The sequence below is a fragment of the Larus michahellis genome, chromosome 7 (genome assembly GCF_964199755.1).
Source record: "Larus michahellis chromosome 7, bLarMic1.1, whole genome shotgun sequence".
In the NCBI taxonomy this organism is placed as follows: Eukaryota; Metazoa; Chordata; class Aves; order Charadriiformes; family Laridae; genus Larus; species Larus michahellis.
In genome coordinates, this window is record NC_133902.1 from 35,815,375 (window position 1) to 35,840,084 (window position 24,710).

General features: G+C 37.2%; 1 protein-coding gene across 4 annotated transcripts; it reads right to left on the bottom strand.

The window, feature by feature from the left end:
- Positions 1–3,591: 3,591 nt before the first annotated feature.
- Positions 3,592–24,621, bottom strand: HAT1 (histone acetyltransferase 1). Of its 4 annotated transcripts, none has more exons than XM_074595417.1 (11): positions 24,466–24,621; positions 23,138–23,209; positions 20,415–20,490; positions 18,483–18,603; positions 12,495–12,674; positions 12,138–12,259; positions 11,533–11,637; positions 11,085–11,191; positions 8,434–8,585; positions 7,027–7,143; positions 3,592–4,002 (listed from the first exon to the last, which is right to left on the bottom strand). In XM_074595417.1, exons 1-11 carry the CDS (start codon positions 24,566–24,568, stop codon positions 3,835–3,837), a joined length of 1,323 nt encoding a protein of 440 aa, XP_074451518.1. In that variant the 5' UTR covers positions 24,569–24,621; the 3' UTR covers positions 3,592–3,834. The 4 variants fall into 4 exon arrangements, with proteins under 4 accessions (XP_074451518.1, XP_074451519.1, XP_074451520.1 ...); XM_074595418.1 differs by having other exon boundaries at positions 24,396–24,499; XM_074595419.1 differs by lacking the exon at positions 7,027–7,143.
- Between the last annotated feature and the right edge of the window lie 89 nt (positions 24,622–24,710).

Below are 24,710 nucleotides of genomic sequence, written 5' to 3' on the forward strand. Positions count from 1 at the left end.
ACGGGCTGCTTGCCCTCCTGCTGACACTGCAGAGAGAGACAATAGGTCAGTCCTGAATTGCCTGAGCTGCCACATCACAGCTCAGTGTGGTTGTTCATAGCGGGCATGGACATTTACTGCCCAAGACGCCACTTCAGCTACACAGACCTTTATTCCCCCTGTTACAGCACTTAAAGCATCCTTCAAATCCTGCAGCTTCAGGTAGCTTGCTTTCTCAGTTCTGAAACTATGGGCATTCTGTTGTATTTCTTTAGGTTATTAGTTGTTGAGCTGAAAGTTGTTTCCTAGTATCTGCAGTAGGTAACTTTTATGCTTCAAAATACATGAAAAGGAAGAGTTTGACCCAGGTTTCTAAACATAAATGTTTTTCAGAGCTTGATTTACCTCTTTGGACAAAATCTTGGATTAGCCCTATTGACAATAGCTTTGCATGGAAAGAAAATTTGTCTCCATCACTTGAACTAAATTCACCGTTTTAGATAACCCACTGAATTTTCTTAAGTAGATTCACTGTTGCTGTGACTGGATTTGTAAGTGACAGAAGGGCAAACCAGCAGTCTGATGCCAGCAGTGTCTGCAATGACAGACTTTAAATATACTTCCAAATCTTATGCGCAATCTGAAAAGAATATTCAAGCACACAAAACTTTTTTAAATGCTGCATCAGCATGTTGTGCAAAGTTCCACTTGGTGTTTGAGTGAAGTGACTGAAAAATCTGGATTTAATCAAATTGCAGAAAAAAGTCATAGTGTAAATTAAATTACATAAGCCTCTTATTAGTATTTGCTCTAAGTTCCTGTTAGTATGTAATAACCCAAAGAACAAAAGCAGCTTAAAATAAGAAACCCAGGATAAAAGATATGCTTGAATAAAAATAATTTACAGCCGGGATTACTTTAGCGTCATATCGTGCCCAGAATAGGAGAAGGCTCTACTAGCATCCAGCTTCAGCTATCCAGTTCCTACACTCATAATGTCTAGAGATGAAAAGTTGCTGCTAAGCCTCAGCATTTATTTGCCAGCTCACAAATCCACAAAATGGGATCCCCCCCCAGTATCTAATCACAATTCTATACAGACAGATGTTCCGAGTTCCCAGGTCCTCTCTCAGCATGCAGAAGTCAGACAATACTTGTGGCAGCTATGCTATTTTCTATACTACACCGATAAGTATTTGTTTAAATATAGTAGGAGGTCTCTGTGCTTAATTATGTTAATACAGGAGTTACATGAAACTTATTAAACTTTTATAGAGTGTTAAGTGTTTTCCTTTTTCATAAATATGACTCACTGAGCAGCTGGAGTTGCTGCTGTGTGTACTTCAGAGACAAGAATCCTGCAGCCCGCTTGCAGGTGATATCTGTTATCCTGTTGAAAACCATGGAACAAACCATCCAGACTGGCAAGTCAGGAAGCTAGGAATTTGTCTAGTAGCATCCACTGAAACTAAAGTGTACAGTCAACTTTACTGTTAATGCTTAGTCTCTAAAATGTTAGTTTCAACAGAATCACCGCAAAAGCCCATGGAACTAAACAAGCATAAGCTCCCCACGCAGGAGCATCAGTAGAAGTATCACGGGTTTCTTCTAGCTGTCACACAAGAGATTATTGCCTCTTTCTCTTTGCCAAAGGATAGTCCAGACACTTAGACCACTTCAGGCAAAGTCAGCAGGGCTAGTTTAATTTGCTGATGAAGGCTGTTTCAGCTACTTGGCTTAATTAACTGTAATGGATTAGGAAGTACTTACATGGTCTTTCCTGGCAGAAGGTGTAGTCTGCTGCAGGATGGCAGGATTCAAAGTTCCATCTCTAAGAGGCTGTTTATTCATATCTTTGGTGCCAAGAATTAGTAACAAAATTGTTCCTGTAAACCAAGTCATACATTTGCTATCCAAAGGCACATCCCAACAGCTTTGAACATTGCCAGACCATACTGGAATGAGAAGCCCATGCTCAGCCTAAGACTGTACCTTCACCACTAAGGGAACTAGAGACACTAGCTCACCTTTCAACAATGTCAACAGAAAAAGGAAAAAAAATATTCTGATAGGTTATGAAAAGATTCACCTGCCCTAATCATTGTGTGAGAGAACTTTCACTGTTTGTCTAAGGAAAGGGATTTTGTCATTTTGGCCCAGTAGGTTTTTTTCAATATCCATCCTACACAATCAATGGAATATGGCAACCCCGTCACTACCTCTAGCATCAAGCCTAGATTCCATGACATTTCTCACCCCTTTTGGGACATTCACATAACCTGGGGGTGATAGCAGACAAACCTCCTTTCCCTTCCTACATCAGGTACCAGAAGGCTGAACGGAACAGATATGCCAGACTCTTTTGCCTTTTTATGCTCCCTCGCCCCAAAAGAAATAACTTACAAAGTTCAGCCTCTCTAAGTGGGCAAACAGCCCGCTAAGGCGGTGTTTTTTCTTGTCTGTCCTACAGCTTCTTAAAAGGCTTGAGCTTCTTGAGGGGCTTCAGGCTCTGTAATGCAAAAGCTCAGACAGTTAGTGTAGACTTATCCAGAAGCACAAAAAATATCCTAGACCTCTACACAGAAACCAAATTTAAGTGCAGTCCTTCAGTTCAGCTTTCTCTCTTCTGGCTTATCACCAACAACTGAATGTGTTCAGTAAGAGACCAAACCAACTCAACAAAAAACCCCACACCAACCCCTCCAAATCCCACAACTTACCTTCAGGGTTACTATTACAATCAGGGGAGGTCTTTTTAAAAACTGTTATTATTAATAATAGATTTAGATACTACAGGAGATGAATGATGTATCATACAGACAAGATATCTTAGCCAGAAACATTAAAATTCCTAAAAAGAATTTAATAGAAAACATAGGAGGTTTTAAACATTTGGAAAATATTACACTTTTTCTCTGCATCATATTAGATGGTAGTAGAAAACTGTCAGTCTACAAACTCCAGTTTTGAAAGCTGGACCTGAATCCCATTAGGACCATGAAGCATGCTTAATAAATTTCAATGATCCTTATTCAGATTAAGTTCTCTTGATTACAGGCCAAGACAAATCAGTTCTAAAGTCTGAACTACAAGAAAAAACCACCGTAATTTATTCCTTGGAGGGAGGAGAGACAGGAGGACCTCAAGTCTGAGAAGTAAAGGGTAGCAGAACAGACTTAAGGAACTACCTAAAAGCACTTGCTTCCTACAGATTTGTATGTTTCTCAGAGTAACTAAAGTAGAAGTGCTTTTGGAGTCCTTACAAAGTCTTGGCTGTTTCCCCAGCTGTGAGCTACTTTCCTGAAATTGTGAATCCGCAAACTCGGGGGTTTGAAAAAGAATATGCCCAAGGCCCTTAAGAAGCTTAAGTAAAACTGGTCTAATAGCTTATGGAAGCAGGGTCCACTTTTAAGAAGTGGCATGAAACTGAAGAGCACACAGGCCCTACACAGTACAATGGGATCCAAGTAGAACAGCAGGAGGATCAAGTTAGGGGAAATTTAAGGGAGATGCAATATTTATATTGCTTAGATTTATGTATTAACTTGCTATTCAGGTATCTATCTTGAGGCAAAACAGAAGGATAAAAGAAAATGCATACAATTGAAGTGATACTGTATCTGAGAATCTACATTATTTATTTCAGCAATAAGTGCCCCCAAACCTAAAGTACAACATTTAAAAATCTACAACACAAAAATAGAAAATATTCAAAATGCACAGAAACACAAGTCACCTTTAATGTGATTAAAACGTCACATGAGTTTGGTTTTTTTTTTGCAGTTAAGTGGCAATTAAGGATGTGCTTTACAACACTGTATAGAAATTTGCAAGTTTTCTGTACAGGCAGAATCCTCATGCTTGTGCAAGTCGTTCTAGGACTCTTCGGTAATCTGAAACAAGTTGTTGGAAGCTCTCTTCTAACTGTTCATGTTGCATGTTTATGTCTATTTGGTTCAACTGATTCGTCAGCTCCTCTGGTCTTAGACACCTTCTCATCTTGGCAAGCTCTCTCTGCTTTTTCTAAGCAATCAAACAAACAGTAGTTTGAACACAACCAATAATCATCAAGAATATGGTATTCAATTGAATTTTTTCATTTTCAGTATCTAGTCCTTTAAGATGTCCCTAATCCCAAGAAAAACCGTAATAGTGTTTGATTAGGACATCATTTCCATTAAAGTCTCGTAGTTTCTATATTATTAATGAACTAGTGAAGTGAAAAATGGTTTCAAAGTTTTTTCTTAACCAAACAGATTAGGTCTTATAGTATTTCTACTACTGAAGACATGTGGCATGAAAAACTAGCCTGTAAAAAATAGGATATTTAGTTCTATGCTGAATTCATCATAATGGTATCCCATTTTGTGGCTGTTCAGCCAACTAATTTCCCCATAATTGGCTATCAGATATTAATTTTAAGCCTCCTGTGCACACAAAACATTCCAGGAATTCTTACAAGTTATTCAAAAGTTACCAGGGATTAGTAGTAACAGCACTGAAATGCAATAAGATTTACAAGCATAAACATATTTGTATGGCAAGATGAGGAGTTCCCGTTGCTATGTCACATACATGATACTTTTGCCTGTTTCTTAAAAGCATTTTGAGGTGTTTTTCCTTTCCTGAGATACAATTTTTTATACAGCTGTTATCTATTTCTGGACTGCTCAGTTCCTTAGTTACTTTCCATTCTTCAGTCTTCCCTCGCTTTGTAAAAGTGCAATGTCATTCAACATTTCATTAAAAAAAAAAAGCATTATGTATGCCTGGCATCTTATCAAGAAGTCTTCGCAATGCTTATAGAATGATAAAGTTTGTTAAAAGCTACAAGATTTTTCCAAACTATTCTTCTTCTGCCATGAGTCTTAAAATCAAAACCCTTCTGTATTTAATCTTACACTTGTCTCTCAAAGGAAAGTTTGTTTCTTTTCTATTATTGACACTGAGGGTCAGGAGGACGGAGTGGAGACCACAGTAAACTGTAAATGAAGAAAATCAGAAAAACTTTTATAGTCTCCCACAGATCCCATAGATGGGCAAAGTTCAGTTCAGAAAAGAAGGTTCTGTATTGGAGTCCTGATGAGGCCTCCAACATTGGCCTTCTGGCCAATAATCAGGAGACACTTCCTTGTAGAAAGGATGTCAAAAAGCAGCAGAGCTGTTCAAATTTTAGCTCTGTTTAGCTCGCATTAGCTCTATCTAGTTAAAATGAGTAAGATACTCAAAACATGTGATGAGAGTACCTTCTGAGCAAGTTTCTGTCAGAAAAACTAAAACTTCCTTATTCTAGAATAAATTAAAAGTCTTTTTATTAACAGGAATATCTGTTAAGATTATAAATATTAGCTCTGAAAAAAAGGTGTCAGCTTTTAAATGCCCATTACATCTGATACTGTAGGATTAGGCCATCTCTAAGTTCCAGATTCCAGGTAAAAAGCAAACTCCGTCCCCACGTTTCAGGTAACCAGTTGTTTCAACGTCCATTTCCCACCAAATATACTACCAGCATATCCAGGTACACAAGATTCCAAAACCTGCGTTCAGTGACATTTTACCTGGGCAGTTTCAAGATGATTCTTTGGGAGCAAGTTATTGGGCTGGGCAGAATAGTGTATTTTGTTTAAGCAGCAAACCCAAAGTATTATGATTAATAAAAGCAGTACAGCAGCGGTGTTTTACTTCCAGAAGAAATGACATGAAGAACAAAGACATGATTCAAGGAGACATGTCTACAAGCACAGTCCACTAGTGAGCAGAAAAAGCAGAGTACTTCAGAAATAGAGAAGCCACAGTGAAACCAAAATTTCACCAGCTGCTTACCCTTCAAACTACCTCAGAGTGATGCCCTGTTCACTATGATACCAAATCTTTTATTTCTTGAATTCGTAGCACTTATACAGAGGGCAGGTCGAAACAACTGCTAAGAGCACTAGCACTGAAGCTGCTTATGGAATTTTGGATTTCCCCCATAGGGCTTCAGCGCTGAGTGAATTAATTGAAACCACGTTAATAGCCCTGTTAGCTGAAAAATCATGGCCTTATTTATAGTGGACACTGAGTGAAAGTTAGCAAATGAGACAAGACACTCACGGAAGAATAGAAAGTGTTTTCATTAAGGTCCTGCCACTCAGCATGACATGGTATTATCCCCAGATCAGGCAAGTATTTAATACAGTGCTGGGTTCTCATTTCTGCTAACAGCGCCCCTAAGTCCAATATGAACACAATTGAAGTTTGGCTATTTTGGTGTAACACGGTAAGTGCTGCTTTAGGAAGGCTTGCAAGCCAATCAAGGTACTACTTATACTTTGTGAAACGTTTCCAGAGTTTTGGTTTGCTTAACAAGTACTTAATTGAAGAGAGTAGCTAGCATGCTAGTTATAGCCATAAACCTAGATTTATTTGTGATCTTTTGACTCTTAATACAAAGACTGATGCCTGTATCTCAAAAGGTCAGTTTATGCTACACAGACCAACTATACTGAAGATCCTGAGAAGCATACTTAATAGGGGCTAAGAAAATTACTTTGCATTGAGTACTTGCTTAAACTTTACTGCTGAAATTGTTTTATATTCCATCTGCATGGAGTTCTATGTTGACATGGCTAGATTACTTCTAGCAAGCTGTTTTGTAAAGACATAGCTGCCAAGTAAAAAGGAATCTAAACTATACCTAGTCTGCGGTGTAAACTTATTACAGCATTTACCTCTTGTCTAACATATTTTTAACCTTTTCAAGAAATTGACATTTTTTCCCTTTAAGCCTACCTGGGCACAATGCCACTTACAGTTAGATACCATAAACTTAGTAGTAACTTCCTGCTGGAATTGAGCAGGAAACACTCATGAGCCAAACATGAGATTCTTCACCACTGCTATGCAAGAGTGTTCTCTGCATCTGTATATGTGTCAGTTGAAGACTGCATAACTAATAGTAGTTGATTGGCAACATAATTGGCATCAACTACGTTTATGGAAATGAAAGTAAAATCAAGTATAATTAGCCTTGAAATAAGTATTAAATGATACTTAAGTCATATACACCTTATATGGGCCAATCAGTCGTCTTTTAACGTCCAACCGATAGCTTCTGGACTGTTCTGCATCACCCATGTCTGTTGCACGCAATCGGAGAATTTCATAAACTCGTCTTGTGTGTTGCTAATGAACAGAAAGGAGAATAAACACCATGTCTGAATGAAGAGGTCACTCAAAAGAACTCAAAGTGGAGAAATATTGAAATATTAGAGTAGTTCCTCAGCTCATCAGAGGACAGAGGCATGGACAAAGCCTCTACCAAACCTATCCTTCCATCTGGTGAGTTAAATGTTTTTGTTTTTCCTTCAAAACCATTTTCATCCACACAGCCAGTGTCTGATCTCTGAGTGTTGCACCAGCTGTAGAGTTGCTTCAAGGGCCTGCTGTAAATGAGCAGCAGAAAGTCCAGAAGCCAGAATCCAAAAATACCTCAAAGAGCTGAAGGATCGTGCTGGAGTGACATTAAGCAATATTTTACTAAACAGTATCTACTTTGCTAATTTTAATAATCTCCACATACCTACTGCCCTTCACAAGGCCCCCTGGAAGTTCAAATATGAGAATGAAATAACATTTACAGTTTTCTATGGAAGAAAATGAACGAATCAGTAAATGGAAAAACTGAAGTGGTTTTGGAACCAGGCTCAGCTAGTATCACATCTGGGAAGAAAAAAAAAGATCATGTTGCTGCTGTATTACTATTAACTATTGCATCTGTTTGAAAACAGAATTTAAGATCAAGTATTCTTTCGCTGAGCAACAGAACAAAACCAGGATGGTTTGTTTGCTACACTAGCACACGTTCAGATACCATTAAAAAACCAAACCAACTTATTTATCCTTTCAGGTTTAAGATATCAGACCTAGAAGGCTGCAGATGTAGTTTCCCTAAACAAGCTAAACCATTTTCATGAGCACATTTAAATATGGCTTCACATCCCCCACATCTCAAGCTTCAAAGTTTTCATTAAACCACATTCAGATACATTTTTAATTAACCAACTCTGCCTTTTCACTACCATACTCACTAATGAGTTTAATCATTCACTGAGATTACCAGAAAATGTAATTGTTCAATTTAACTGTTTAGATTGCCAAGTGTTTAGGGCTGCCTTAGTAGCAGTTGTTTGCTACTTTAGTGTTCTGCATTCCCCAAACAAAACTTGTTATTTGTATAAATATACTTGAAAGAAATGGAAACCATGTCAAATTCTATTACATCAACAGAATTAGTAGGCAAAAAAAAAAAAGTATTTATCTAAAACCATGAGCTAGGTATCTCCCTTTCAGCTACATCCTAAAAATCTGTTGAAATAAGACTGCATAAATTCCAAGTCTCCACCTCTATGTTTGAATTGTTATTCTACTAGTTTGATAAGAATATGTCCAACTACAACTGTTCTGATTTAGTACCTTATTTATTTTCAGTTTTTGTTGAGCTTCCATCACCATTTCTTGACTGAAACCTTGCATTAACTTTCCTGGGGAAAAGCAAAGCAAATCTTGACAGAGCTTTACGAGAACAAAGTCTCTTAGCTTCATATAGTTTTCAGATGGATCTTCAGCTAGAAAGAATAAAAAAACCCACGTAGTTAATAACAGCATTATTTGTTTCTTCAACATATCAACAACTGTGCTTAATCGTAAGTACTGCTATCAGTTTAGATGTTTGACAGCAGACATTAGAGAGACTGCAGAAAGAAAAACTTCTAATATTTTGTTTATGCAGTGCTGTACAGTTTTATATATGCATTTCTAAGAGACTGGCAACATACATGTTTAATCCAATTTAACTCCTTTGGAAAAGAAAATTACTCCATGTATAAACTCTTTTTCTTGTATGTTCAATCTATTCTATATTTGATAGAGCAGTAGAACTACCAGAACACAAACTAATTATGTGGAAGAAGACTGGAAAACTATCACAGTGTGTACAACTAAACTAGCTGAAGACACATATTGACCATGAGCAAGAAAGACAAGGAAAGGTACGAGGACCTAAGGACAATTTATCCAAAATTAAGAGGGTGGAAAGACCCAAGCAAAAGCTCACCACTATTTCAAGTTACTTTCATTTTGCTTAAAATGGCAGCAGAACTACCAAAACCATTGCTTTAGAAAAAACACTGAAGTTTCACCGAACAGCAACATGGTCCTGCATGCAATTTTGTTCCCACTTACGAATTATGTAGAAGGAAAATGCTTACAATGTTGTGAATGTATTTTTTTCTTCCTTACTTAACTGTTGAAGACAGGTTTACTACAAAAAAGTAGCAGGGTCATGTTCCACCCCACACCTACATTTTTCCATGGACTACCATTGTAGAATTTATTGCTAAACAGCTTATATCCCAGCTGTGTTTTTATTTAGTTTTGAGGACCACTGTAAATAATTGAAATTTACAGTTTAGGGACAATCAAAAGCCAGTAAGTTACCCAGACGGACTGGGATAGAAGTTTTTGCTGTGTATCTGCAGCACTGCACAACTAGCAATTTATTTTTTGGGTTAGAGAATGCTTATGATGATTCTATCAGTTAAAATGCTTTTTGTATGAGTGGCCTAATCTTCTATGGCAAGTCTTACAGCACTCATTCTGAGAAAGAGATTGAAGCAGCAGTACTAAAATTAATTGATCACGTTCCTTTTCACTCAGAAGAAAGATGAGGCGGTTTCTGTACAGTAAGCACCATCAGCATAAATTTCACTCGTGTCAGAAGGTATAAGCAGAACAAAATATTTGTTGTAAATGTGAAACTCTAAAGTGACTTTTTTTGTTTAAAAAGCATTAGCTCTTCTAAAGAAGTTAAGCAGATCTTAATTTCCTCTTTTCAGAAAGGAAAAGAGGCTTTATGTCACAATTTTAGATGCTACATAACTCAATAACCTGGCCATATCAAGACAGTCCAAGCCTGATTTTCCACTCAAAAAGGATAATAAATAATTCTGTAAAAGTCTTAATTTCCATGATTTGAGTGCCATGTAGAATACTGCAAGCTTTCTCCTGCTTTATTCCATAAAGAAGTTAAAGCCTATTTTAGTGCACATTTACTGTTTGCCACAACCTTGTGTTTAGGCACTGAGCCATGAATATGTCACATGATTTATCCCATACCATGTTAAGTTCTTGTTTACCCTCAGCTATAAAAAGCTATGTAAAGTTTTGTACTACTTAAAAAACGAAAAAATGTAAACGCATGATGCATATGACTTCTGTTGCATAAACAAAGTTATACTACCTTAGGTTCCTATGAACTGGATCAAAATTATGAAGTTAATTACTTTATGTTCGGATTATTCTGCAGCAACGTATTATGAAAGCAAGTGTTCCATTGTATTTTAATTAGAATCGGGGGATATTTCTAACTATGATGAGGTCTGAGACAGCAAGTAGAATCGAATGGTCAGGTCATGTGTTTGAACTGCATTTCTTCCTGTATTGGACTTGAAATGACCGGACAGGTGTCATGTTTGTAGCTATTTTTATGTTTGGTTTTTTTTTTTAGCACATACACCTTTTTTCCTCCCTCTGCCATTCCCTCAATCATTTTTTTATTTTTAGGTATTTGGGCACACACCTCTAATATCATGGGTGCCTTCAGCCAGCAATTTGTGCTCCTGGAACACAAATTCTCTACAGATTTTTACTGTTTGTAAGATTTTGGCTTGCAAATTAATATGCTGTTTTAGTTTGTGTCCCCCCTCCCTTTTGAGTTTTGGCTAATAGGAGTAAGTTGAACAAGGAATTTGACAAAGCTCGATCTCTTGGCAAACTCAGCTGTGTATCTCACAATAAAATGTCTAATTAGCTGGTAATCCGTTCATGCTAGGGATTGAATTTTCCTGGTGTGCTGTTCTCTAAGTAAAGGATTTAAGCAGCTACATTATATACAGTTCTTCTGTAAACCAGGGTACTATTAATCCTGAACTGAACTGAAGCTAAAACTTCAAAAGGCCATTTAATTCTGACAAATTAACATGAAAGTTAGTTTGCAGGCTAACAACCTGTCAATGCTACAAGTTGCTTATTAAAAAGATGAACCAAGTTAAAAATTTAACACAAACCTGTTATATCAAGTACTGTAGGAGAAGACATATAGTATCTATGAACTGTTTCAAGCAGCTGAGCACCATGGCCTTCTCCTTGGAATGGGGGCAAGATCAGCATCTGGCTACAGAAAACGGAATGGATTTTCAGTTCAAACATGCATTTGTGAACATTATAATGTCAAGGCTTAAAAATGAAATGGTATTTCATTTTAGATTAAACTACATGTAGAAATCTTCATGTTAAAATATAATTTTTAATGGAGTCTTAAAATTGCTAAATATTCAAAACTTGTTTGAGATTCCCCCTGCTTCAAGAAGGGAACAATGAAATAAATCAGTGCATAGCCAGCTAATAATGGGGATTTTTTTAAACAAATCAACACCATTATAAACAAGTATTGGGAACTTCAGCAGTTCCCTCTTCTGAAATAAAAGGCAAGGCACGAGTTACGCCGCCAATTACCTTACACGTGGCCGGGTTTTGTCTGGGTACACATAGTAATTATAGACTGTCATGTAGCCTACGGTCGCAAAGAGCGTAGCTCCATCCTTATTATACTTCTCAAATCTGCAGATAAAACAGAAAGCCAAGCAGGTCAATTACAGTCGCGCTCCCATGCAGTGTCCATTTTCTTTTCCATTCTCCAACTGAATTTTCAGTGTCAGCAAGCTACTCTGTGAGGGCCCAATGGGTACACCTGCTATGTTCTGAATGTACAATTCACTTAATTGGTGCGCAGCAACTTGGATAAATCAGGCCTCTTTACAGCACTTCAGTGCACTTGCCTATTATAAAGATGAATAGGTGGCAAGTAAAAGAAAACACAGGCAAAGCTCATTTTACTGTTTAAGCCTACATTCAGGGCTCTAACGGACAACAGCATTTAATTCAGCTCTATTCTCAAGGTTTCCCAAAGCATAATGGAGGAAAACTCAAGCCTTATAAACAATGGTTTTTCTTTCCTGGGAAAAATATCATTATACTGCTCCAATAATTGGCCAGCCACAATTAAAATGCAGGCTTTGTGGAGGTAATAAGGTCCACTGTTGCTTTAGAACTGTACTTACACTAGAAAGTAGTTCCATCTTTCATCATCTACATCAATAAAGCTAGCAGTTTCAATAAACCACATCAAGAACGTCTGAAGCCTTTCATGATATTCTCGAAAGCCTGGACATGTCATGTCAGCCTAGGGAAAAAGCCAGAAGAAGTCAGGTGAAACCTATCACAGATGTAAGGAAAAAAATTAAGCAAAACCTAATTAAATTCTCCAATGCAAAAAAGGCATGCTTATAATTTATTAATAAACTGGTAAAATAATAGTATTTATATACCATAGTTGAAACATTACTGACAGTGCACCACTGCAAAAATAAACTTTAATTTAGTTGCTCAAAAGCTGAAGTTTCACTTATTTTTCATACCTTGTATATCTGATAAGTTATATCTTCACCAGCTTCCTCATTATGGACAGAATATGTGTGTAGCAGCATTCCAAAGGGCTTGAAGTTGACCTCCTTCTCCAGCAGAGACACAAAGTCATCTGTGTTTGTGCAAAAACCAGGAGGAATGATTTCTCTAATTTTACTTTCAACATCGTCTGCCTGCAGATTATAAAAGGGGGCAGGATCAGTAGAAGATTAGAAAAAGGCAGCACTGATGTCACTATTGTGCTGTAAGAAATGAATATAAAAGAAGTACTACGGCCCAACAGTAATTTAAAAAGAAAAAAGAAACAGTGAGCTTTCCTGTTGTTCAGTAGCGACCTTCCAGCAAGTAAAGGAGCTGCACTGATGAGATCCAGAAAGGTCACAATCCAGCCACTGTAAGCATCTAAAAGCTTGTAGTTATAGCGTTAAGTTCATGAACATTTTTACATTTAAAGATTGTTACATTTGTCCAAGTAAAACCTAAGAGTGTTGATAACGATTCTGAAAGTGCAGCCTATTGAGAAGCTGAAACTTTCCAGCCAGCAATTCTCCAAGGCTATTTTACACAGCCTTGCGGAACTCAGGTTCCCAAACAAGCAGCTTACAAGAGGTATTGGGTGGTGCAGAACTAAGTGGAGGAAAAGGGACAAAGACCGAAAATCGTAGCTCCCAAACACGAAAGCGACAGCTAGCACACTCTTGCATTCTTAGGTCTCCGTGCCTGAAATGCCTGCCTATAGGATCAGCTGCAAAACACATTACAAACTCAGAAGACAACAATCAGCATTCAAATCAAAGAACATTTTGAAAACAAAGTTTGACATGAAATAATAAAAAGATAATTTAAGGATACTGTCAGCAAATCTGACCTGTAGTCTAACATACTGGGGAAGAAATATTCTGACACCAAAATTAAATCCAGAGATTAAAATTACTCTTTTCAGATAACCAAAGTGAAAGTTAGAGACCATCAGCTGAGCAGACTTCATAATCCTTTTCAGACCCCAAAAAGACCACTTGATTGAATACATTTACTACTTCTTTTTAACCATGAATATTTGATGAAGTTTCACAATAACGTATTACTGCTTCTCACCAGGCAATAAAACTTAATGAATTGGTCTCAACTTAACAAAACAGTACTCCTCAATACAACCCCTAAAAGCCTGACATTACATTCAACAAAATGAGCTTACATTCAATTCAAACTTTCCTCTGGACAATGAATCCAGGTTTTTACTTAATGGAGTTTGCCGTGAGTTCAGCTGTAATGTTTGTATTGTATCTATTTCCACAAGGACTGACAGAAGAACACTTTGTGTTAACTTACTAAGCAGCTCTTTCACACCGTTTACATGCATGATGGGTATTAGTTCAAAACCAAGACCCTTGCTACTTAGCATTCAAAACAGGGAAATTAAGATGCTTAGAACAAAATACACTACAAAAGGCTAATACAACATGCTACTAATTCCTGTCCTTTCAACCATAGTCCCTTAAGTAGAAGCAATGCACCTGCAAATGAATAGCACTTTATCATTCAGTTACATTTTTAGTGTAGAGAAAGATGGACGTAGTTCAGCACAAACAAGTTTTATTCTTAATGGCTTGGTACTACCAACATTTATATTTATATTTGTAGAGAGAGCTATTAAGCAGTTAAAATCTAGCTTTACAATACTTGGTGTAAGAACCCAGTTAAAATGCATACAATCTTTACATCCATTTCATTCTCTTCTCAAAACAAAGGGGATGCATTTATTGGAACCTTAGCTATTCTTCTTAAAGCAGTATTAGTTAAACATATTTTCTTTACACTTACTGATTTAACTGCATTACACAAAATCAGCCATTTTTTCAGAATCAATGAATTACATAAAGTATTTGTATGTAACACATTTTAGATTTTTTTTTTAACTGTGCAGGTGCATGGTTTACACAGATCTTAAGTCTGCATTGCTTACAAAGTTGTAGGAAACCACAACTAAGAATCTGTAGTGACTCTCAGTTTATGTATCTGAAAAAGGCACATAACAGTCATCTAGAACAAAAACAAGACTTCCAAGCATCAGTTCAATAACTGAGACTACGAGGAAGATATCTAAAAAAATGAATATACAGTATAAGGTATTATATAAATAATATTTAAGTAATTTACTCCCCTCACATTTGTAAGTTTCTTCATTACTGATAAGGAAGACAAACTTTCACCTGCTGAAAGCATGTAAGATAATGCATACATTGCTGGCTGCCACCACAGAAAAAAATTGTTTTCCATAAAATAGAATTAAATCATGAGAACAGAGGCTTAGCAGATAAAGCAATAGATAACCCTTCTTAGTTCTATATGACTACAACATATTTCTGCCTCCTAGAAGTTCTCTACCCTTGAAATGGGGCCTGACGTAATTTAAGAAAAGAAACCATATCCTTTGGTTACTTCTAGGGTTAACAAGATCTCCCTTTCTTACAGGGGAAATCCCAGAATCCTCAGTTTGAGTGGTGGCATAAGTTTAAGTGATCCCATTTTCAGTTAGTAAATCCTGGAATACCAACACCATACAAATAATTTGTTTAATTAATACCTGTACTTGTTAATGGAAACGTCCATTACATTGTAGGCACTTCCCAAGCACTTCTCTCTGAGGTGCTTATAATCCAAGAAGTTACCAAAATTTGTTTACTGCTTTTCCCTTGTGTACTGCTTTGATATTGGTGAGAAGTTCGTTTATCAGAGCAAGGCACTCGTATCTTATCAGTCTTACCAAACATGATGATGCACAACTTTCTCTCCAGAAAACCAATCCAGTTGACCACTGCTGCAGTGTTAAACATAGGCAAAGCCACTTACAATAAAGCATGCAAAAACCTGAATGAAGCCAGCCAAGAGTTGCTGAGCTTATGGTTTCATGAAGTACTGCCTGCAATGAATTACCTTCATAATCAGAATCATGTGAGGTGACGATGGGGAATTTGGTAAAGGTTTGCAATTAAACTTGATTTGTAGTAGGACTACTAAGCATGCAGCCTCTCTTTGTACATTACATTTGACTCTGGATAATGTTAATATATAGATTATTATAACAGGCAGTTACAGCATTTGTATATCATGTACATGCTGTTTCAAAGTGGCTTAATTTAAAACAATTATAGAAATATTTGAAAGCTGAATTTCTCTAACAGTTATATGCATTAATTCCAGTGGGGAGCAATGGAGCGATCACTAGTATTACTGAAAAAAAAAGGATGCCCGATATTAAAATTACACTTTTTCATTATCTTTTGTGTAAAGCAAATGTATTAGACCAGCTGCAAAGCAAGATAAATTTGTAGTAAAGACTGTTTCAGAGGTTAGTGAAATACTTTCCCCCACACCATCATAAAATCCAGATGAAAAGGAGAATACTTGAACAGCTGCAAATCTCAAAGCAGCAAGCAATTTGGAGGTCAACGCTATTAATATTTACACTAGAAGAAAGCAGCCTCTCCTTCCAGATATGTGAAAGAATCAACTCCATCCAAGGGATAAATTCTGTCCATTTTCACTAAATTAAGTGCCAGCTTCTGCTCAAACACAATCATACTTTGCTGAGCCTTCCCCACTAACATAGCTTAGATCCATCTTTAGGGAGGATGACATTAAGATGCATGAACATGACTGTCTCTAGACATTTCAGGATTGTACCTTTTTCCTCATATTTGAAAAGATCTTTGAGAAAGAGAGTCAGGAGGAATATTTCTGTCAGTCCCTAGCAGAGACTGCAGCATCTGCTTTAGCAATAATGGAATCAAACTTAATATCACAAAGTAAAACCACCTGCTGTTGAACAGGCTTGTGTTGGCGTTTAGATACAAAATCCTGAACTGTGAATAACTTTGCAGAGCATCAAAACTAACTTCTCACTTGTAACTGATTATGTTAAAGGCAGACACTGCTGTCCTTTCCTAAACACCATCTATTCACAGCACAAAGATTACCTGTCATGTATGGCACGCAGTCCACATCTTAATATGATTTTCCTGTAGGAGCTGAGACCAGCAACCAGTTAACTTAGAAAAGTAAACGTTAATATGCATTTAAATTAACACCCTGCTGTAATGACAGCTTACATTTTAATCTCTGCAAATGTATTCTTATCTTAAGGTGGTTAAACTAATGGCAAATACAAATGCAGAACAAGACTGATGACCACTATATCTTTTTTTTTTCTACTAAGGTTTAGATATAGCCATAGGAGCAGCCTATTTGTATGCACAGTGTTAACAATACCAAGGGAAGCACCGAGTAAGCTACCACATTCTTCTGGTTCAGTCAAACCTTGTAAATAACTCTGGAAAGGATACAGAAGCCTCACACCAAAAGATCCTATTTTTGGTCTCCATCTCAAACCTTAAGAAATTAGAGGAATAACTCAGTAGATGAAAAAGAGCTTGAAAGCAGCAAGGATTCTGAGCGATCAAAAAAGCTGCAGAGTGTGTTTAGGGCACGACAGATCTTGTTCACCTCGCTCGTACCTCTAGAAAAGTAAAGTGGCTTTGTTATTTGTACAGAAAATATAGACTGTGAGTAAAAAGGTGCTGTGGTGTGGATTCCTGTTGTGACATAATTTCGAAGTTACACTGGTGAGATTGGACTGTTCTACTTCAATGATTACTACTTTGCCAATAGGCTTTCCTTTTCTTCCTTATCTCTAAAATCCTTTTAAAGATTTTCACTCCTAAGATATGTTGCCCTAGCCTCAAAAGTATTTCAGACATGTCCAGGCACTTCCCCTGTTGAACTAAGTATATTCTAATACAATTTCAGAATAATGAAGGGCAAATCTTTAAAATTCATTTAACAAAGTCATTCCAGTATTTTTTCATTTAGAATAGGCCTTTCCTTGAAAATATTTAAATAAGCTCTAATGAATTTGAAATTAGGAACTTGCAACACAGCTTGAAGTCATAAAGATGTTTAGTTTGGTTTTTTTTTTTAAAAAGAGCTTTTCTCAGGCAGAGTAATTTGAAGCCAGTGCAAACATACCGCCATTTACACTACAGAGTATTACAAAGATTCATCAATAACTATATCAATAGCTCTTTTGAAAAGAAATCAACTCAATTTTTTCCTTATAATTAAGTAAAACTCACATGATACTAAGTTTTCTTAACGCATTAGATACCACTCTGAAAAACTTTTTTTTCTAAATATCTGTACAGGTATTTATACAAGTATTAAACAGTTAAAAACATTGTTAAGAAGAGACTTCATTCCTATTTGTAAGTTCCATATACTTTTCTTCAGTTGGCTGAAAGACTTGGCTTTTGTAGGATTATCTCAAAAATATTCTGAGAATATACAGGCAGAAGGATTAAAAAAAAGTTTTTCTACAAGTGTTCTATAAGCTTGGAAAACTTGCAGGCACAAAGAGAAAAAAGTAAAAAAAAAACCAAACAAAACATCCTGCAGGTAATCGTACTATTGTACTCCTTTAAGTAAGGTGTAAAGCACACATGATACCCAACGAAAAGTTTCTGATCTTGTTTCTGCCTTACTTGTTCTCCACATTTGCCATTTGAAGAGGCAGTCAAGTGTCCTACCTCATGAAGTCTTTACAGAAACCTCCTTTTCCTTCTTACCAAATTGTCTTCGATATAAAACCCACCAACGCTAGTCCTCCTCCTGGAGACAGTTAACATGGAAATACAGACTTGCTAAATTGTTGTGGTTTTGAGGAACAGGCCTTGGTATTAACACCTCACATGTGACTGTACTTTTTCACACAATTTGGATTGTACCATAGTCAGAGGAGGGACAATGGGAAAACATATAGATGAAGTTCAAAGCTTTTTCCAGCTTAGCAACAAAGGAAGCTTTGTTTGTTTGCTTTTAATATAAATCACGTTTAGGTGGGCAGTTACTAAACCTAGAATTCTTGTCCATATCCCAACTAAACCTTCTCAATAATATTTTAAGTGCAGGTCTGGTTCTGTCTTTACCTCCACACAGTCAAACTTTTCATTAACTTTAGATGTGTATTCGATGCGGAAGAGCGTTGACAGGTTACCAGCAATATAGTACAAGAGGATCTTCAGTCCCTTGTAGCCAAAGGCAACTTCGCTGAGGAAGGAGAAAAGAGCAGTCAGGAACTCTATACAAGTTTCACAGCAAAACATTCACATCACAAAGCTTTCATGTAATAAGCTTTGAAGTTCACATCATCTCTCCCAGTGACGTATACTAAGCTTCCTAATAGGAAAAGGGAATCAAACTGGATGTGCACTATCTAGACAGAGATAATGCCTTACACTATTTCTACTAGTTATTTTGCTCCACTAGTGGAGAAATAGAACATGTTCCTGAACTCAATGAGGGAGTGTCTCTGCACTTACTGTGACAGCTCAAGAAAGAACACCTGAAATAGCTAATACTGCATTTGTGCTTCTCAGTAGCTTAACTCATTAACTAAATTCATTAACTAAATTAACTAAACTCATTAACGTTTATCTTAATGGATCAATAGCATCTCATAAAATTAACTTTGCAGTGCAGTATTATATTTTGGAATACGCTACTGCAATTTATTCTGTATAAGATAGAGATAGATAACGAGTCATAGCAATAAGTGTCGTCGTGGTAGACAGTTTCTATATAGTTATCCAATTGAACTAGAACTGAGTAAATGCAAAAAAAAAAAAGGTATGGAATGCAAAAGCCTTTTTTACACTTTGAAAATATGAGTTGCCAGAACATAAACACTATACCGTTGTGAAGTATAGAGAATTTCTTCTCAGGCAAAAAAGTGAACTGCAGAAAATGGTAACGTTCACAAAGAAACAGGATCCTTTTTTGTTATTTTAATGCATAGTTAATTTTTTTTTTTACTGAGATTCTTCTTCTACAATAGCACATTTATAATTTAAAATTTGAAGTATAAGTGCCAAACAAGAATTTGCTTGTTAATTATACTGACAGATTGGAGAGTTCTCCCATTACTAGAAGTATAATTATTGTCAATGATAGTTGCAGTAGGTGTGTAATACTGTAACTAATATATATAACTAATTTCATTACAATTAATATTCATATTAATGTTCATCCTACTTGGAGTACTTCAAATGCTTTTTAAAGGAATTTGAAGTTAAGATACTTAACTACTTCAAGAAGTCCGCAGATGTGCACATGGATTCTCCTTTGTGTTTTGGGGTTGGTGGTTTGTTTTTGTTTGGTTGTTTTTTTTAAACTATGGCTAGATTGAGTATCACTCAACTGAAAATATTAAACAACACTTTAGCACTAGGCACAGAGCAGCTAAACTTCCCTACAATATTAATGAATGTCAGCATACTTGAAATAAAAAGAAACAATGCTTTTCTATATTTTCCTGTATCACCTGCACGTCTAACTGATTACAAGTGTACATACTAGAGAAAATAAACCCCTAAATTCAATATAGTTTACATTCAATGTTCTAGAACACCCAACGGTACAAGTTTAAGTTAACACTTGACTTCTACATTTTATTCACTAAAAACCCCATGTAGAAGTGAAAAATAAATTGTCACACTGTTGCTAGATACTGGTTTTTGTTACACCTTATTGTGGAAGTTATTAGCAAGAATTGATAATCCTTTCTTAAACTCAAAAAGATGCCATGAACACAACACCCACTTAAAGAAGTAATTCTGACAGCAAAATCAGGTATTTCATTCTCTGCTAATCTACCTTAAAAATAGCACATAAAATGACTACAGATTCAAACACTATGAGCTAGGCACCAAAGCCACTGTTCAACTATACAGTCATAAAATTGAAGTATTCCTGTGTCATTTAAAATAGCTTGCTATAGCAGGATTTCTTGTTTCCTAATAATTTGGAAGCAACTTTCCCCTTCTGGGCCTATTAATTTAACTCTGGATAGTTTAACTTACTCATCTCCAAACACTTGATGGCTATACTCTGGATTAAACGTTGTGTTCTCATCCTCCAAATCCTCAGGAAAGCGAACTAAGAAGAAGAGAAAAAAAAAAAGGAAAAGAGCATGAGCAAGTCATCAGTTTGTTTATCCACAGATGCCTTGCTAGATGTTCATGCATTCTTCCCCTACGGAGTCAGACAACTTCAATTATGAACCTAACTATGTTAGGCTGGCATACGAATGCAATTGTACAAGACATCTTGTACAATTTAGATGCCTGTTATTTGATCTGAGGAAATCAAATCATTAAGCAGAATAAAACTGAGAAATTGACACAGATGTATACATGTATATATTTTATTTATATATATATATCTATATCTATCTCCTGAATGTTACTGCCTTTAACTTCCTCTTGAACATTGAGGACACTGCCCAGCTGGATATTCCCACAGTAAGCCAGACCGATCATCTAATCAATGTTGCATTCTCATTCTGCCATCCTCCTACATGCAGGTGAGAACACTGTAGGGGGTTTTCCTGCAGTGATGAATGGAAAGAAATGTTTACATGCATTTATGTTCACATCAAAGTTTCAGAGAATCAGCACAGATGCATACAAAACAGCTGCACCAATACTATACCAGTACTTGTACGAATGTTACCAAAATAATTAGTGATCTCTGTTTTTCTGAATCGTTACTTTTCCTTAAAGCCTAGTATTAAACGAGGTCTTTTCTGGTAATGTAAAAACAGTCAGTATAATGGCATCTACCCAGACTCAGTAACTTACTGAACAAGCATTTTATTCATGCTTATGAAGTTACAACAGTTGCTCCACAGTACTTGTAACAGGAGTTCTTTCATCATAAAAGATATGATTTATGATTAGTGGATGAAATTAGAGATTAAAGTAGGATTTTATGGGAACAATTTTAGAAGACTGAGAAACTCGATCCCCAAATATCCTCTGTGTATTTGCAGTTTAAGAAATTACCTAAAATTGGAAGGGATACAACTCTTATCTTAGGCATTAAAGTGATAGTTCAGCTACATTAACAAGGCACAGGTAGCTTGAGATGAGTTACATGTTTTTGATGTTGAATGAGTTAATATTGCATTAGCATGCAATGTTGCAGGAGTTAATATTGCTATTAAAGCTTTTTTTTTAGAACATGTTGAATATTGACCTACAGCTTCATTGTGGCTTTACTTCAGTAAAAGCAGAGGTGAAGAAAAAAAGTTTTTTCTCATAATAATAGCAAGGAATTATTAAAAGAGAAAAATGAAAATGAGGAGTGTTCCAGTGACAAGATAAAATTTTGATCTTCTCAAAAGCAAAAGAGAATGGTTGCTCTTATCCTCTCAGGTTTAATTCTGAGCAACAGATTTGAGGCCAAGTAGCAGTGTTAAAAAAAACAACCAAAGAGCAACTCTGAACTGTCACCATGGAAGAAGTCAGGACCCTGAACAGGATAGTATGACTGATTTTTTTTTTTTTAATGGTACCACTTCGTAGCTTCTCATCTTTTCTCTTAGTATAATTCATATGTAGAACATCTACACTCTCCGAAAGAAAAAAGGAAGCGAAAAATATTAGCTGAGATGGGCAATGGGTAACTTAATTAAAAATCCTCTAGCAGTCTCCCTGAAACCTGATGTAGTAGCTGCTCAGATTGCTAGACAAAATTCACCCCGATGTCATTATCTCACACTCTTTCCTTTGGTTTTCAAAATGTAGAAGAGAAAAAAATAAACGTTAGATCTAGTCATAAAGCCATTATCTGAAATAATGTTTAAGAGGAAGAGAAATACCTCACAATTACAGTGGCTTAAAGACTTAAGCATTTTGATTATAACGATGTCTTGGCTCACAAGCTGAAGGTGATTGTGTATTACACCATATGGAGCATATCGCTAGTAGTAGTTCTGAAAAAGTACATAACAGGTTCATTACTTTTGTTTTCTTAAAAATCTAGTATATTTGTACTAGTCAAGGGAACAAACTGCTGAAGGGCTAAGAAAGACTAAAAGTTAGACAGGTACATGCTATCCCTCAAATTATTACTGCTGCACATAAGTTTGAGATATAAGCAAGTTCAGTAATTCTGTCTGTATTCTGGGTGTCCTAGTAAGCAAATTAGCTATAGAGAGCAATAAACAATTCTCAAAAAAGTGAATTTTTTTCCTATTCAGATTTTAAACAATTTTCATTAAAAATGTATCGTGTAATTGAGATGTTGCAAAGGGAAGGGCAGCAAAAAACCCAACAATGCTTTTCAGTCCTCTCCCTTGCTTTTACCTTTATTCCCCTCATGAAAAGAAGGAAAGATGTTTAAAAATATATAATTAGATATCTGTAACCCTAAAGAAGCGAGTTCTATTGCTATGGTGACCATAAAGAAGACACATACTTAGGACTGCACCACGGCATAAAGACTAGAGAAGAAAAGTGAAACTAAAAGAACATAATGAATACTTCAAGAAAATAAGATGTAATTCCAATACATTCTGGTAATGTGCTAATAAATTGCTGATGACATTATTAACAGAGATAGGACTGAATTTCTACAGCTGTACTTTAATTGCAGACTCTATATCCCTATTCTTGTGTTTGTGTATTTACGTTAATAAGTACATATTAAAACCTGCGTGGATTTAAACAGAAGGAAGTTTTTTAAGAAGGTACTAAAATATTCCAGTATCAAATGTACGATATTTAAGAAGTGACATTACCTAGTTTCAGCTGAATCGCTTCATTTGTATTACACTTGTATTCAGCCAGCTTCTTCTCCATAGCAGTAAGTCCTGAAAAATAGATTTTTTTAAGAGTTAAGAGATGTACAATCTATGCCTCACTATTATTCAAGTAACGTATGTAGAAAGAGGTTCTCAAAACCAGAAGAGACACACAACATAAATCCACCAAAAATACTGAATAAGTAGGTTAAAAAAGCTACAGTATGCTACAATGCATGAAAGGAATAGAGATTTATCTCAAACGCTTTTCTAGAACTAGAAAAACAGACGACAAGTATCTATCTTTTTAGCTACTGAGAATGAAGGGCATTACAATAAAAATATTTAAGTGTCCTAAATTATAACCAATAAAATATATTTGAAAGCTCCATGTAAAAATTAAGACTTCAGCCTAACAGATGTTTTCATTTATAGAAGGTGTTAAGTAACATGTTTCAGGGCATTTCAAGCATTTGCATTAAGTCATTTTCATAAACAGGTGTTCACAAACTACAGTGGCATGTACACCACCAGCAATTACCTAGCTACCACTTCTCTTCCAGAGCGGATGCAGAAGGAAATAACAAACAAATTGCATCTACTCTTGTTTTTCGAAGCATAACACAGCACAGAAGATGTATCACTTATCATGGCATTTTTCAAATGCTTTACCAATCCAACCTCTCCTTCATTCTAGAAACCTCATCAGAAAGTTCTTCCTCTAACTTCAGATAGTAAGCTTTAAGTGAAAACAAATTCAGGTTTTTGATTCCCGCCACAAACACCGAACCAGCGGGCACGGAAGGTCACCCTGCTTTACCACTACTAAGCGTGGGGACCGTGAACCCGACGCTGCCTGCCTTCCAAGCAGCACCTCCACAGCAACCGAGGGGTGGAAAATCAGCCGCGCTCCCCACCCGCACCCGATTCCCCGGTCGCCCGAGCTCACCGCGGCCAGCCCTCCCCGACACCTCCCGCCCGCCGCGGCCACCCCGAGCTCACGCTCCACTTCCTTGCCCCACGTCCAGCCACGCGGCGCCAGGGCCCTGCCAGCACTTGCATGAGCCCAGCAGAGGGGGAACAGTGTCGGTCGCCCCCGGGCCCCTCAGGGGGAGGCACCGCCAGCGCCCAGACCTGTTCTCCCAAGTGACCAGGCCACCACCACCTCCGCCTCCTCCTCCGCAGTGAGGGTGGGCCCTGTCAGCCCTCGGGGCGCAGGCGGGCGGCGCAAAGCAGAGCAGGCCCGGAGACTCACCCGCCATTTCCGAAGAGCGGCGGCGGCCGAGTCAGCCGGGCAGAACGAATCAGCCCGCGCGCCCACTCACCGGAAATGAACGCACAGATCCACACAAACTTCCGTTTCCGCCCGCCGAAACGCGGCAGGGATCCAATAGCTGGGCTGCGCGAGGCGCCTGAGCCCGCGCGCATGCCCGGGGCGGCAGCCTTTCAGCAGAGCCGCCGCGCGACGGCTCGTTTGCATAGCCCCGCCCACGGCCGCCCGTGCTGAGAGGCGCATGCGGAGTGTCCGCCCGCCGCCGCCGCCTCGCGCCTGGCCCGCCCCGGCAGCGCG

Coding starts and splice junctions, on each gene's coding strand:
- HAT1 (XM_074595417.1), bottom strand. CDS start 24,568: ATGCGCGCGGGCTCAGGCGCCTCGCGCAGCCCAGCTATTGGATCCCTG. Junction 12,675..18,482: donor AAAAGTTTGACTGTGTGGAG/GTAAAGACAGAA, acceptor TATAATCTGCAG/GCAGACGATGTTGAAAGTAA. Junction 11,638..12,137: donor AGATGGAACTACTTTCTAGT/GTAAGTACAGTT, acceptor TTTTATCTGCAG/ATTTGAGAAGTATAATAAGG.